The sequence below is a fragment of the Tyto alba genome, unplaced genomic scaffold (genome assembly GCF_018691265.1).
Source record: "Tyto alba isolate M040663 unplaced genomic scaffold, T.alba_DEE_v4.0 Super-Scaffold_3, whole genome shotgun sequence".
Lineage (NCBI taxonomy): Eukaryota > Metazoa > Chordata > Aves > Strigiformes > Tytonidae > Tyto > Tyto alba.
Genome location: NW_024881304.1, coordinates 18,249,693 through 18,265,069, shown reverse-complemented (window position 1 = coordinate 18,265,069; position 15,377 = coordinate 18,249,693). Strand labels below are relative to the sequence as shown.

The 15,377-nt window shown below is 44.6% G+C and overlaps 1 protein-coding gene across 5 annotated transcripts in view; it reads left to right on the top strand.

Moving 5' to 3' along the window:
• Positions 1–12,043, top strand: part of SUMF1 (sulfatase modifying factor 1) — a 43,340-nt gene extending 31,297 nt beyond the window's left edge. For 2 of the 5 annotated variants that reach the window (XM_042799650.1, XM_042799652.1), the window contains 3 exons: positions 3,856–4,023; positions 7,945–8,004; positions 11,038–12,043. In XM_042799650.1, the coding sequence (XP_042655584.1) occupies positions 3,856–4,023; positions 7,945–8,004; positions 11,038–11,139 (330 nt within the window). In that variant the 3' untranslated portion in view covers positions 11,140–12,043. Of the gene's footprint in view, positions 1–3,855; positions 4,024–7,944; positions 8,005–11,037 lie in introns of those variants that run through there. The other 3 variants (XM_042799651.1, XM_042799653.1, XR_004407179.2) reach the window with 2 other exon arrangements.
• Positions 12,044–15,377: the final 3,334 nt, after the last annotated feature.

Genomic DNA, 15,377 nt, shown 5'->3' with positions numbered 1-15,377 from the left:
GCTGAAAGGCACGAACCAACTCATTTGTGTGGAAGGTACTGTGCTAATAATGGAACGAACCTTCAGGAGTCTTCATCCAAACTGTGGCTTTCAGGTAATCCATTCCCTGCCACTGGTACTAGTTAACTTCATCTTGCTTGGTTTTATAAAGAAAAATAGATTTCTCAGCCTGTGTCAGCCTTCCCAACTTGTCCAAGTTGCACAAACCCCAGCTAGCTAGGATCGTGGATTTTGCCGAGCGACAGCTACTGTGGTATGCTGCTTAAACAAAAAAATAAATTCCTTAAGTATTGCAGTGCTGCCCCTTCATTAGACCATTAGAATTATGTCTTTAAATGAGACACTTCTGTGTCTAAAATGTCGGTGCAGCAGTGCTGCTTCCCTGTTGAATTAAGGCGATGGTGAGAAACAAGTCGTGACTTTTGCTCCCTGTCACTTCAGTATGGTTTTGCTGCGGTTTTTGAATTCAGCACAAACATTTTGCAGACGCTTCAGAAAGTTTTTAAAAATTAGGTGTTAACAATAACGCTTTTAGTTCTTTTTTTTTTTTTCTGTTGGAAACTAATTGTCAGAATGTAGTGTCTGAGGCAGAGCACTTCAAAGTGAATTCCAAAGGGTTTTTCTGATGAAATGGATAAGAAAACTGAATCTCATAATGTGGAAAGGTGTCCCAAAATAGCCAGGCTGCAGTATCTTCTGAGACATTAAAAATGATTAGCACCATATCTATCAGAGCCAATCTCTTAAGTCTCTCCAGAGTACAAGTCAGCATAACCTATATATAGGATGTGTTCTTTCTGCCTAAAAGACCAGGAATTCTTCTAGAGGGTCAGAGCTTAGTGGAAGTTTTTTAGCATGTTTAGTTTAGCATCTGAAATCTTGGAAGCAGTTTTCTAGTACTGGAGAGATTTGGGGTAGTCTGTGGATTGGTTACATGGAATGTGTGGAATTTTGCACACATTCTTCCACCCCCCTCTTCCCCTGCCCCAACTGATGGGCTTGTATTCACAAATGATTACCAAGAGCAAAAATAAACTGGGGCACCTGAAAGTGCTTTAAGTTGTTTGCTACTTTTTAAGGTATTAGATTTCAATTACGTTCCAACAGCAGAAGGAACAATTTTCTTCCTCTTTGTCAGGCGTAGGACCCGGGCAGGTAAGTACTGAAGCCAAATAAACACACCTGAAAGGATTTAGGCAGCTCTGGAAGTATATAGAACGCAGAGCTTGGTACGGTGTCCTTGAAATGGTAATCTAGGAAGTGCCAGGGACACTGGTTGCTATTAAGAGTGGTGGGGCTCTGGGGGTGCAGCCAAGGACTTTCAGGTTAGTGACACTGGGAGGCACCATGACAGGTTCTGGGTGCAGCTTCCAAGAGCAGAGCATTAGTAGAACTGGAGATTTGCCCGTACAGAGCTTCCTTCAAGAATTTAATTAGACACTTCAACTAAGTCTCCTCAACTCTTCCAGTCCAGACACTTCTTTGTATAGTAGCAGTGGCTCGTTCAAAACATGAGGCAAGTGGCTTTTATTTTGATTCCTGCTTCTCATCAGATTCGTGTAGTGAGCTGCAAATCTCTCCATTTTTGACTGAAGCAAATGAAAGTCTCCTCATTGTACAAGCGGAGAGGATCAGTGGAGTTGAGCGTGCTGTGCTTGGACTGGCTGTGAAAGCAAACAAACAAGACTGTGTTTGGAGGGGGTTTAAGTAACAAATTGTATATAGTGAATTACTTGTCAGCTGGAACTCGGGGCATGGTCCCTCCTGGGTGATAATGGGCTTGTTACTCTCCCAGAAAAAATGGGAAGCCAGTAACACTCACCCAGTGCAGCGGGATAGGCCAGTGGAAATCCCGTATCGGCGATCCTGAGCAAACCAGAATAGACCAAATCGAGACTAGCTGCCTCTGGGAAACTTTTACACATGGAAATAACTTCGAAACTTTCTGAATTTCAAGTGGAATAATGTCTCAGTTGTGACCTCCTCTTCTCACTTCCCCTCACCTCTCAGCGTAGTTTCTGTCTGTTCTGTGTTCACTGACCACTAAAAGCCTTTCTAAGCAGAACTTGGTCGTGCACTTCGATTTAGAGTGCCAGACTGCATCCCATGGCTGTTCTCGTGTGCCCACTGTGCGTTCTGGGGCTCCTCTCTCAGGAGATTCTTTACTTGAGAGGCTGCCAGGAGATCAAGGAGGGTCCTGTCTTGCTGCTGTTCTCTGAAGTGGTTTTGCTTGCCCTTGAAGACATCTTGGAGTTGCACAGTTTGGGGCCACGTATCAGCACCAAGACAGTCTTGCAGCATGTCTTAGTCGTGGGGGTGAAGTGGTTTTTGTGTGGTCAAACTCCGTTTGGAGGGAATTAGAAAATCCACCTGAGAAAAATCTAAAACTGATACTTCAACTCCTGGTATTGGCAGTGAGTAAAAAGCCAGAGCTCAGCTGCTGTCAGAAATAGGTGCTTCTGGGCTGGTATTTCTCATAAATGGGAAAAAAAAATCCACAGTTTAAGACCAACTCGCAAAAAAAAAAAATGTTTCTTTCGTACCTCTTGCAGCTACTAAGCTGCAAGGCAAGACTAGGAAGCACCAGGTTGTGTTGTTTTTTTTTTTTGTTTGTTTGTTTGTTTGAAAAATGTAAATGATCATTTGGCAGCCAGCAGCCAAGTGTGTGTGAGAGATCAATCAAACCACAACGGGCCCATTTGAATTGCGCTGACTTCTGCCGCAGATTTTTTTGTATACGGTGCATTAGTTTCTTATGACCTGCAGTTCTCTGTTTGAAAACTGAGTTAGCTCAGAACAGAGTGGCCATGTAGCTGAGTGTGCCTAGAAAATTGTGATGCCACCTCAGAAAGCATTTGTTTGATGTAATGAAAGAAATACAAGGGTTTGTGTTTTGGTTTTTTTTTTGTATTTTTTTTTTTTTAAAAAGCTTCTGTGTGTTTTAATAACTCTTTAAGGAATAATCCTACTTATAAGCTTGAGCTGAATTGAATGCACAAGCACTTGTAATTATGCAATCAGGCTATAATCTGTCTGTTACAACATTATAGTTCAAAATAAACTTGCTAATATGCAGTAAATTCTGTTTTTTAAATCTGGGCTCAAAGTCTGGACAGCTCTGCCTCTCCACGTACGGCGAGCAAATGTCCTTCCATGTCACATGATGCACTTCTCCAGGTAAAGGCATAAAACAATATTGTTTGATGGAACAAAGATTTGTTTGTTTTAATCAAATGGGACCTTAATTGCCGTGCTTTGATTAGTTTTCATTATTGGTAAGCACAATCAAAGCGGGTTTCCTTTATCTCTAAGGAAGATACGAGCGAATACTAACATTGCAGGCTTTCTCCTTTTTTTGATTTCTAAGAAAGAGGTGATATCGAGCTGTAACATTGTCTGGTTAGATCATGTTTGTACACGGTGACTTTGCAGAGTCTGTTAAATGCACGCGTTACTCTAGAAGAGCTGCTGGCTGGGGGGATCTTGGCTTTTCAGGGTGCCATACCCGACGTCTGCCTAGTTCTGCGCAAGACAAAGTGGTGACATTTTTGGGGCTTTGGTTTTTTTTTGGTTTTTTTTTGTTTTTTTTCCTGTACTCTCTACGTAGCCAGCAGTCAGGCAGGAATGAGTTTACATTTCTATATCTGCAGCTGTAAGGACTGCTGAAGTTCTTCATAAAACAAGAGCAAGTTTTTTAAGCAAGGGATGCAGGTAGGAGAAAGACCAGCCGGAGAAGGGGACTCGGGTCAGAGGGCGTGTGTGGAACTCGCGTGTGCAGCGTCAGAGGCAGCGGGTCGCTGGTAAGGGACATCTAACTCTTAACACCTTTGAAGAAATTGAAATCTCTTATTGCAGATTGTCTGCAGCCACTTGGCTTCTTTCTCTCGGTTTGGAGCTGGGAACGGGGCCTTGTTTTGGGTGACAGAGGTGGTTCCTGCTGCAGGTAGACCGAGGAGCTGCAGCACCCTCCTACCTACCCAGACAAAATTGTTCAACTTCATGTGCGAAGGAAATAGAGTCGAGGTGGGTTCTTCCTGCTTGTGATATGTTTGAGGTTTTTTCAGCAAGGCTGGGGGAGAAAAAGCAAGATAAAAAGAAGATGTTGGGCAGTACAGGGGGAGGCCAGCTGGTTGCCCTGAGCTTTACCACAGTGGCTGAGCTGTGAATTTATCGGGAGCTGTAGCAAAGGGTAAAGGAGGTAAAAGAATCGAAGTACAGCCCTCGGCTGCTGGGATGCTGACAGATCCTGCGTGGGGCTGCGCACTCCTCGGCCCCTGGCACGAAGCGGGGGGGGGCACACGGGATGTGGAAGCAAACGGTTGGAGAAAGGCAACGCAACGATTCCAGCGCCACGTTCTCCGCGGGCAGGCCTGGGGTCCAGAAGTACAAACGAGCATAAACGGGGCTGGGGATGCTCATCAGTCTGGAGTAAAGGATGTCCTCTGCGCTTAGTTTAGGCTGCTTTCAGGTCAGCCCACGTGGCTCGGGGGACCCCGGTGACGTGTGGCGCCTTCAGAGAACCCGCGCTACCTGTGAAATAAAAGCATCGTCGCTGCCTGCTTTGTGCTTCCAGTTTTACCTCCGCCAGAGCCTTGAAATGAGACTGAGAGGTTTGGTAAGCTGCCTTTTTAACGCCAGGAAGGAGAACTGCATTCACTGTGCCCCACCTTCGGAGGCTCCGGGGTCCTTTTTTAACCTCCCGTCGTTTGAGCGCGGTCACAAGCTGAGAAGGGGATCCGGCTAGTTGGGCTCTTGCACACAGGTGCTTGTGCAGTTGATGTTGTACATATGTAAGTAGTTGGACACAACTGTGGTGAAATCGGGTTGTCCCGACTTCCTTTTAGCTTTTCTTTTGCTAAACTGCAGAGCAAGACAGGGAAATAGCGACAGCAAGAGAATTAGATGGAGCCCACAGACAGCTGTCAAAGGGGCTGGGTTGGTTTCTCTGGCTCATGTCTAGTAATGTGCTGCTTTTCAGAGAACTTTGCCCGTTGTTTTATGGCAACCTCTTTACCTTCAGTGATTTTAAGAATTATCTATCAAGAAGATAATTATTGGAGCACGCTACATCAGATTTTTGTGGGTGGTAAAGCATTTCGGGGCTGTAATCCTGCTTCAGAAGCAGGGCTTCAATTTGAGTTTTTGTTACCAAATAACCTTTGATGCTTTTTGCCTGGCAGAATATGTTTGTAATTAATAAGAAGAGCTTATGCAATTACCATTTTCTTTGGTTCATGTGCTTCTTCAGTGTGTGTTATCTCTGTATAATTGCTGCAACATACACCAGGCTTATGGCTGGACAATAAACCCTGTAACCCTAAATTAGCATGCTCCTCTTAGTTGATGAAAGTTACTTTGGAGCTAATAGCGAAGATTGCTGCTCTGGATTTGCTTTACAATTTTTAATAGGAAATCCTGATCAACAGCTCCATTGTTCTCAGTTTTTGTCTTGTTCTCACGTAGCTTTTTTTAGGACAGTTTTATTCTGGCTGGCTCTATTCTGGTTTAGCTTGAAATGAGATTACCAGGCTGAGTTGATTGTGCTTTAGTGGTTTATTTTGAAGTGGGGCTCAGTGCCTTTACATGCATGTTTTGTGAAGACGGTGTCCAGAGACCTTGGAAACGGAGTAAACCTGTCCCATGGCGGAGCACTGGGGCTCAGAAAGGAGCAGGCGCTGCCTCTGGGGGTGGTTTTCCTTGAGTATTTGTAGGGTATTAAGTGCAGTAGTAGGCCAATTTTTAATTTTTTTTTTTTTTTTTTGGCCTAACAAAATTTTGCAATACATGTGACACTGCTGAAGTTTCACTCTGGTAAACTTGCGGTGTGAAGACTCTCAGAGCAGTCAAGCTCAGTGGATGCAGTCGGTAGTTTCTGTGGCACTAGCGTCAAATTTCAGGGTTTCCTTCCAGCCCCTGTCAGTCCTGTTTGGTGTTACAAATGCTCGTGTTGGTTCTTCCGCAGCTTCACCTCGGATAATGCAGGAGCTGGGTGGGAGGCAACCACACCCCCTGACACAGGCTGGGACAGTGTGGTGACCAGTGTAACCAAACTGGTCAGGGAGCAAAGCTGCAGAGGTGGCGTTGCCTGTGAAATCCCCCTTGGGGAACCTCCTTCTTCAAGCACAATTATTCCTGGTTTCGGGATGTTCTACACAAGTGAAGTTTCTCTTTGGTGACTGCATTTATACTGGTCAATGTGGTGTTCTTAAGGCTTTGCAGAAAGCACAGAGCCCTTCAGATACTTCCAGGACAAAAACGGCTGGCTGCTGGAGAGGAGGAGACAAAATAATTGGCAGAATTCCTTTTTCAGTAGTTGTCTGGTTTTAACCTATTATGTTTTGTTTTGTTTTTTTTTTTTTTTTTAATGGTACTGTTTTGTATCATTTACGTACTCGATGGCAATGAATTCTTTTCTCTTAGCTGCTAAAAAATGGGCTGATGACTTTCCTGTAACCTGTACTTATTGATAAAGGTCTTAGCAGTAAATGCTGGGACTTGGAGAAGATCATAGCTCTTTTTTTCTTCCTGTGTATTCCTCAAATTCTTCTGATAAGGTTTTGCCTAGCAATACAGACTTGATTTATAGACTTTCGCAACCAGTGAAGAAACGACAGCTTGTCCCTCGAGTTAAGTACATAATTCTTTTATTGGACACTTGTACACGATAAGAAAATGTTTTTGTTGCATGCCAGCGTAACATCTACAGGAAGAGATGCAAATCTTACAACTTTGAGAGGATTTTTAGTGGCAGTACTGACTTCTAGCCTAGGCTTACCTGTGAACTAATAAACCACGATTTATCTTCTTGATCTTGTTTGTGACTTCTATAACACCTTGTGGCTGCTTCCTAAAAGTAGTTTCTCAATGCACATGCAGTGGAGAAGGCATGTAAAAATATTTGGTATCAGCGGTGGAAACATGAAGCATAGCAGTAGTCTCTAAGTGTTCGATGAACACAGCAGAAACTTTCACAGCTAAAAGGAATGGAGTGGGAGGATTGCTGGGCTGTGTAATAAACACCCATCAAAGCAAGCACAAGTGGGTTATCAAGAAGCCCAGCTTTCTCCTTGAACTATTAGGCCATCCGTTGGAATTGAAAAAGAAGAGTGAAATAACCTCGTCAAATTAATTCTAGGGCCAATTTCATCAGCACTTCAAATAAATCCCATACCCTGCACTGCCAGCCTACATGCAATTACCGGATTGCAAAGAAGTGCAGCGCTTTCTGCAGAGCTCGTAAGCTGTTGTGATCCCACCTAGTAACAAATTTAGTGCAAAGTGACTGGGAGATGATACGGAATGTCTTGCGGCACAGTCCCTAACTTGTGTTTCAGGCCGGATTTCGGACTGGAAAGGGAATAAGCACCAAGCCCTGGGCACTGCAGCCCCTCGTGGCAACCAGACACCAGCTGTGTGATGGCGTTTCCAGTCGTGGAATTCTCCCTGTTCCTCTTGGAGGCTGCCGGGTTTCCATGTGTGTGTTTCAGTGCAGTGGAACCGCTGACAATCCCAGGTTTCATTAGGGGTGCAGGCTGGCGTGTGAAATTCCCGATGTTTCATTAGGAAATGGCTGGAACAACAGCAAGGGATCTGTTCTCAGAAGGTCATTACTCCCTCCTGATTGCCACCGTGTGTTTTACAGCTTGTTATCGGGTGCTTTACAGGAACCAAGCACAAGGTGCTCTTGGCTGGCGGGCACCAACTCTAATGTTTAACGTGGGCAGCAGTGGGGAGGGAGCACAATTACTCTCACCTGTCTGCAAGTCTTTTACAACATAATTATTTCAGGGTTTCGGATTCAGACAGACACAGCTGGAAATTGTTTACTTGGATTATTTATGGCTGCTCCTTATCCATCTCCCTATTCTTACAGCTTTTTACCTTTAACCCTGTAACTGGCAATTGTTCTCCCGTGAGCACTAACCCGGGTTCTCCCCTCCACAGAAGGGGCCCTCAGCCGGGACGGACAGAGTGAAGAAGGGTGGATCCTATATGTGCCATAAGGTAATGGGAAAAGGCCTGTGGTATTTTTTTTGTGTTGATATTTCCTCTGAAAGTACCAGACCTCGACAATTAAGTGATTTTCTGACAGAGTTTCCTGGCAGCCTGGATGCTTGTTACGGGGTTTCATGTAATTTAAAGAAAAGCAATAGCGAATGTTCTTAAGGATTTCTTTTTTGTTAGCTTGTACCTAAAACAAACAAGCTGCTTTACCCACTATGGTTTTTTTTTAGATGCAGAAGTTAAAATTGATGTATGCCTCTAATGCTATTTTCATTATAGTGCTTGAGTGATACTTGTAAGAGTAGAAAGTATAGATGTGGCTTTCGTTTTAGAAAGGTTCTCGATCCAGAAAAGGCATCAAGTGTTTGCAGGAAGACTGCTGGGAGGGGAATGTTTCGGGTTAGTTGACAGCACACTTGAAATTCTTCCTGAAAAGTCTGGATGCCACCGCAGTGCAATAGCTGTTCATGACACAAATTATGTTTTAAACCCTGTTCACGCGGCGCTGGACAAAATGCTTATTGTGGATCTCCTTTTTCTATAAAGCTGTCCTGTTCTTTTTCCCTTTCAAAGCCCGCAGCTGGCAAATCATTCTCATAATTAGATTAAATTTTCTACAGTGAGATCCCATTTTCTACACTGCTTCCCTTCTTAGGTGAAATCAATGTCAGATGTTAATTAGCAGTTTTGATTAAATTAACACTGGAATAGACTCTTCTTCAGTGATGAATAATGTGACCCATTTTAAAGGCTTGTGAAGATTCTAGTCTGTCCCAGTCTTTTTTGTAGGTGATAAAACTAGGCTGTATCAAGACCAAACCCCCCACTGAGTACTGTTAGTACAAGTGCTCTTTATTAGGTGCCTAAAAATCTGTTCAGAGTAATCTATCTATTCTACTGCTGTTCTGCCTCTTCCGAGTTGGTAATGTTTGCAGCTTTCTACATGTCTGCTTAGCAGCTACTTTTATTTTCAAAAAAGCTCAGTTTCTAAATGCAGTGGCGCGCCCTCGAGGTTTGGGGTTAAACCTGTGTTTGTGACGGTGGCACCAGCCGCTGGCTGGCTCGGCGCTGCCAGGGGCCGGGTGAGGAAGGGCTGTTTGCTTCTCCTTTCCGGGGAGATGCTGCTGCCTCTGCGGGCACCCTGCTCCCTCGGTGGCACAGCCCATTTAAGTTGTCACCACCCTCCTGGTTGTCCAAACTCAACTGTTGAGTGCTCCTGAAGGGATCTGGGTTTAAAGGAGAAAAATGAACAATTCCTCCCTGCTCCTCTCTGCTCGCCCTCTAGCCACCCTCAAAAAAAAAAAAAAATCTAAAACAAGTTAAAATGCTTACTTTATAACCCAGCTATTCCAGAAATCTGGTTCAGAGCCTGACTACATGCAGCTGAACAAGCCTAAATGAAAGTGGTGGTTTTTGTCAGAGGCCAGGAAGCCTGGATGCCTGAGCCAGATCTTTGGAAGTAACAGCAAAATTGGGAGGAACTTGGATGGATTGTACTGGAGTTGCTACATAAACGCCCCGTCTGCTACCCTGGTGCTTTATTAGTGAAATCACCAGTGGGACTGTCCTCCTCCTGTGCCACGATGGAGAACTGCTGCCGGGCAGTTTAACTTCATGTAGCAAAGAGCTTAAACTGGTTAATTCTGCAGTTTGGAAACCACGGCTCCTAACGCCAGGTAATTGAGCATCTGTAGCACCATGGCTTGCACAGGCTTTTCTTTTTTCAAGGAGTGTGAGTATATTAACGTGCACTGAGATGTGGCCAAATCTGTACAGCCAGGGAACACAAAAAACATGTTATAGACCAGTGTCTCCAATCTGCTGTAAAGAGGTCTGAGCCGGTCTGACCCTGTTTAGATTAATTTGGTTGTGTATAAGTTAACAGCCTTTCTTAAAATGTACAGAGCACCTTGCAGCGGTCCTTTTCTGAATCTTTTAAGATGATATTTTTGATCTAAATTGGTCTATCACAGAAATATCAAATCCTACAAGAACAAGACAACACTGGGAGTGAAAGTGCAGCGGTATTTCCCACTGACACTCATCAGCAGCATCAAATGGCTGGTTTTGGGTGTGAGGACAACTCCTGTGAAATAATCTTGTGCTCCTTGCTCACTTAAAGAATGAAAGGGCAGCGATGGTTCCTCCTTTTGTTTTCTGGGAGGTGGCTGTGTGACTGCAGCCCATTCTGGAGGAGGACGGTATTCAGTTGTCTACTAGGAATATTTGAAATGCGATTGAATCATTTTATCAGTGGCTTAATTTTAAATGTAAATGCTTTTCTAGCCACCAGTTTAGGTGATATTTTCATTATAACTACCCCTAGAATGCTAGCCACGGGATACTGCGAAGGAGATAGCCTGCAGTTACTCCTTTCTTCTTGCACCTCGTTCAGTAACAGGCTGGACAAGTACCGGCACCTGTCAAAAACCTCAGTGGTTCCTTCATCTACCAACACAGAGCAAGGCACTGCTCTCTTCCTCTGAGGACAAGCAGAAGGGTCATTTTAGCTTTTTCCCACAGCCGGATACATTAGTAGCTGACACTCCTGTTATCAGATACTTTGCCATTCAAACTACCTTTGGTATCAGCTGCAGCTGGTCTCTGTGTACAGTGGGATTGCCCTTATTTCCAACACGGTGCTTTTGATCTGTAGTAGTTTATCCATCCCTCCCTCCATCCCTCCCTCCATCCCTCCCTCCCTCCCTCCCTGCCTCCCTCCCTCCCTCCCTCCCTCCCTCCCTCCCTCCCTGCCTCCCTCCCTCCCTCCCTCCCTCCCTCCCTCCCTCCCTCCCTCCCTCCCTCCCTCCCTCCCTCCCTCCCTCCCTCCCTCCCTCCCTCCCTCCCTCCCTCCCTCCCTCCCTCCCTCCCTCCCTCCCTCCCTCCCTCCCTCCCTCCCTCCCTCCCTCCCTCCCTCCCTCCCTCCCTCCCTCAGCATCTCAAATGTTTTGCTCTAGTCATCTAAAACTCTTGCCTAAGCACAAGCTGTGGTATGCTCTGAAGTTCACTTTTTTTTTCCTCCTTGCTCTGCAGTCTTACTGCTACAGGTACCGCTGCGCGGCCCGTAGTCAGAACACCCCCGACAGCTCTGCCTCAAACCTGGGGTTCCGCTGCGCAGCGGACGCTTTGCAGTGACCGAGCGCGCTGGAGGGCGGAATCTCGCCCAGGGCTGAGGAGACGTGTGGAGTGGCACTTGCTGGTGACACAGAATCGAGAAGTCTAGTGCTTAGCCTTCCTGCTGAGGGGGAAAAAAAAAATAAAATCCAACACTTAACGTTGCTTGAAGAACCTTCGTGGATTTATCTTTGGGGAACCTCACCTGGACTCTTATCCGGATGAAAGTTTTTGTCTGAATTCTGTTGGTTTTAGCAAGTCTTGTGGAGTTAACTAGCACAGGACTGAGCAGAAACGTGACGATTGCGTTTCAAAAGGTTAAGTCTGTTTAATTATTCCTTTAGGAAAGTTCTTCATTGAATAGTTTTATTTATGTATATTTTGAATTTCTACACTCAAATCCCATAAACAAAGACTTCATCAAATTCCAGACAGCTTTAAAGGCAAATTGAAGGAGTGAAGGTGAGGACTGGCACAGACCTGTCCCCACGGGCAGTCACTGCAGCCCCTGCATGACATTCCTGTTGCAGTGAAGATCGGGTCCAGAAATGTGCTTTTTCTGGTGAGATACTTGCTCCTCTTTAGGAATTGCTTTTGAGAGATGATAATCCTCAGGGTGATGATAATTAGAAATGATGTACATATTTGAATAAAATTTCAAGCATTTATTTATGCTGAAGACTTTTATTGATGGGAAAACACTGGCAGTTACCTTTTGAATTTATCTTGCACGTGGTGTAAGCTTATTTTGGGGACTTGCAAATTGTAAAAATGGCATCATTAGAAAGTCAAATTATTTACTGGAATAAAAGATCATTCCAGTGAAAAGATGGCAGATGTAACTGTGAGCTTTAAGGCCTAATATGGTAAATTCTGAAACTGTTTTCTCTGTTTAACCGAAAAAAAAAAAAAAAAAAAACAAAACCAAAAAACCTCCAGGAGAAAAACCCTACTTAGAAGGAGAGGAATTTTTGCAAGGAGGAAGGGAAATGGCACCTGAATGTGTCTCGGGCCCTTCACAAAGTGTTTTGCACTGTCACTCCTCCAGGACACGGCGGGGTCTGGCTGTGTTTCCGTGCCAGGCGCCTCAGGAAGCGCAGCCCGAACGCGCAGCGGCCGCGCTGCCTCCGCCTACGACCGGGCTGGACCTCGGCCGGCTCCTCCGCCGCGCTGAGACCTAGCAGCAAAAAACGTGGTGGATTAACAACGGTTTTTGCATCGATGCCAGTCTTCCCCACCGTTGTCTTTTCTGAAGGGAGTTGGGTTTGATCCAACCTGGGGTTTAATACAAATCCATCATTTGCCAGCTCCTTCTCTGCTCAGTGTTTCATGTTGAAAATAAAGTATTAGAGAACAGGTGGGGAGCCCTTCACCAGATGCCAGCCTCCGGGGCGGGGGTAAAGGTAATTCCAGCAAGCAGAGAAAAACGATTCCAGAATACACTGCTGTGACCTGGCACTCACAGAAGCATGATAAAAACTGTGGTAAGTATTTTGTTTAGTAAAGACTGCCTTACCAGCATTAAATGTTTAATTAAAATCTATGCATTTAAACCATCTACTTTATTGAGAGTAAAAGGGAAAGAATCTATATTTGTCTTCCTAAAAAGGCATATACTTCATAAAAAGATTTTGTCTAGTTTTTGTTTTTTTTTTTTTCTGGAAAAAAAAAATAATCACCCAATTCCATATATTGGAAATTGCTTTTGACTTTGTTTAAATAAACAGCTTCATGATGCCACAGGTCCCATCTGTCGGTCAGCGCTCGCTGGGCTGGGGGTGGCGTGGGGAGGAAAATGCTTCTGTTCTTCTGAGGAGAGGGTGGGATGTGCCCCCTTCGTGCTGCTTTTGTTGGGATAATGGTGACTGTGCTTCATTACATGATGTTTCATTAAACATCCTTGAATTAACCTGATCAGATTTTAATGGGAAAGTAAATCTCTAAGCTTGAGGGAGTATTGAATACTGAAATACTGATAATCATTATTGCCCTTGGAGAGTAGAAAGGAGGAGGGAGGATTACCCTGAGCTCGCTCTTTTGAGCTGTTGGACTGGATTTGCTGCGGAAGAGCACGCTGGCCCGGGCAATGGTGGCTGGGACTCTGAAGCTGAAAGGAACCTGAAGGAAAAAGCAAATAGAAATGAAGCAGGTAGAAAAAGACAATCCATTTGTTTTCTAGTCCCTTGTTTGGGGATTTTTTCTTTTAATAGGATTTTGCTCTGCACCCCCAGGCAGCTGTAGTGCTAAGGCAGAGTGAAGTGTAATGCACGTGATAAAGGGGAAAGAGCTGTTACCAAAGGCCACGCTGGTTTAGAACTCAATGCCAACATATTATTTCATGTTCTTGCAAGGCCTTTAATGTGGCTGGCTGTTTGCAGCAGTACAACACTCTCTTGTTCCATGCTGGGGAAGTTTGTTCTGACCAGGTAATCGATACTCGATTCTCTTGCTAGAAGCAGCATCAGCTGGCGGGGACTCGCGGTGTAGGATTGCACAGACAGAAGGCTCAGCTCTGTTCTCTGGTTTACGGCTGGTGATGCAAGAACTAGATATTGCTAATGGTGTTTGGCTTTTTATGTTTTGGGGTGGGTTTTTTTTTCTGCATCTACACTTCCTTAACTATTTAAAATCATGCCAGGTACGTATTCATAACAGGAAGCTAACAAACTGTGCCGTCATCTTGAAAACGAGGAATACAGATGGTGTAAAACTAGTCTTGAAACTTTTTCCAGGAGGGAAAGAGGAAGTAGATTGAATCATCTACTCACAGCCCTCCAGCCCTGCAAGCTCCAAGTGGTTGGCGCAATGCCCTTTGGGGGAAGAAAACCAGATAAGGCTCTAAATAGGAGAAGAGATGGAGCAACCCAAGCTGTATTCTGGTATCTAGTGCAGCGTGCATTCCAAGTTACGGGATCTGGAGAACTTCTCTTTGTAGAAGCAGGCACCCTTAATCAGGTAAGGAATGAAGTTAATGGCCACGCAGCATGTAAACTGCTTTTGACAGGCAGCTGAAATCCTTTGGAAGCTATCTGTACTGACAGAAGTGACGCTTCATCTTTAACCCTAAGAAAAATCACGTGGTAATTTTTATCTTAAATTAAAACCACAGCCATACCTAAGTCCCAGCAGCAGTTGTTCATAATGGAAGCATGAAGATGCATATAAAATGGGGGAAAGTTAACACTGAAGCTTACCGAGGAAGCATAGGCAAACACAAAGTACGACTTTGTTTAGCAAACAGCAAAATAATAGCAAGACAATGTCCTTTATACTTTATCAATATCAGGTTCATCTTCAAGGTCCAAATCAAAGTTGTCTTTTATTTAAAAAAAAAAGTTTCCAATGGCCTGCCAAACAGCTGATCCCCCCGAGATGCACCACCTCGTGTGTGTAGGTTATGTCAAAGGTTGAGAACAGTTAAAGATCAAACTGTACAGAGCAAACAGCCCAGGGGTTTGTGCCACTGACGGCACACGAGGGCATGACTGCAAGAGGTAGCGTTGCAGTTTATCTGTCTTGTATATTGAAGTTGAGGGAAATTCAAAACAAGCCTGTTTGAAGCTTCTTTAATTTGCTCTTCCGAGAAAGGAAGTGAAGTAACATGCAGTTGCAGAACGTACCACATCGGGCAAGCTCTCTCGTGTAGCCCTGGTGTAAGGAAACACTCAGTAAAGCCATGAGCAGTGTATGTGGGTTAAGCCTCTACACAAGTGACTAAAAGAAGAGGCATGGCCTTCTCCCACTGCTGGGAAAGGACAGGCCTTGCTTAGTACTGTCTGGCTCTGGAGGAGTAGTGAAAATAAATCGGTAGCTGAAAGGAGCACTCACGTGTCTCCCAGCCACTCAACAATGTAAGAAGACAAATTTGTTGTGGTTCAGATGTACTTTTCTAATTCCTACTTTAATCTATTTCAGAAGTCAGAATAGCAGCAGCATACTGCTTTAGAGTGCAGTCTGAATCTGCTTCCCGAGTGTGTAATAATAGTCCTGGAAAGTAACGTGGACGTGCTGCTTGCTATAAAGGCAGAAATCTTACTAAAGGAGCCTTGAGATTGATGTGATTTAAAAAGATGGGGATGATTGTACTTCTCTGAGCCTGCAGGACCGCGCCGCTTACACACAAGCTAGATGGCAACGAAACTGAACTACACACTGAAACCCAGATTTTGGCATGTAGCTAGATGTGACTGGAGATGGAAAAGGGGGCAGGGACACACAGAAAACTCAAGTTAATCTTTCTGGGCAAGTTTTTTACATCA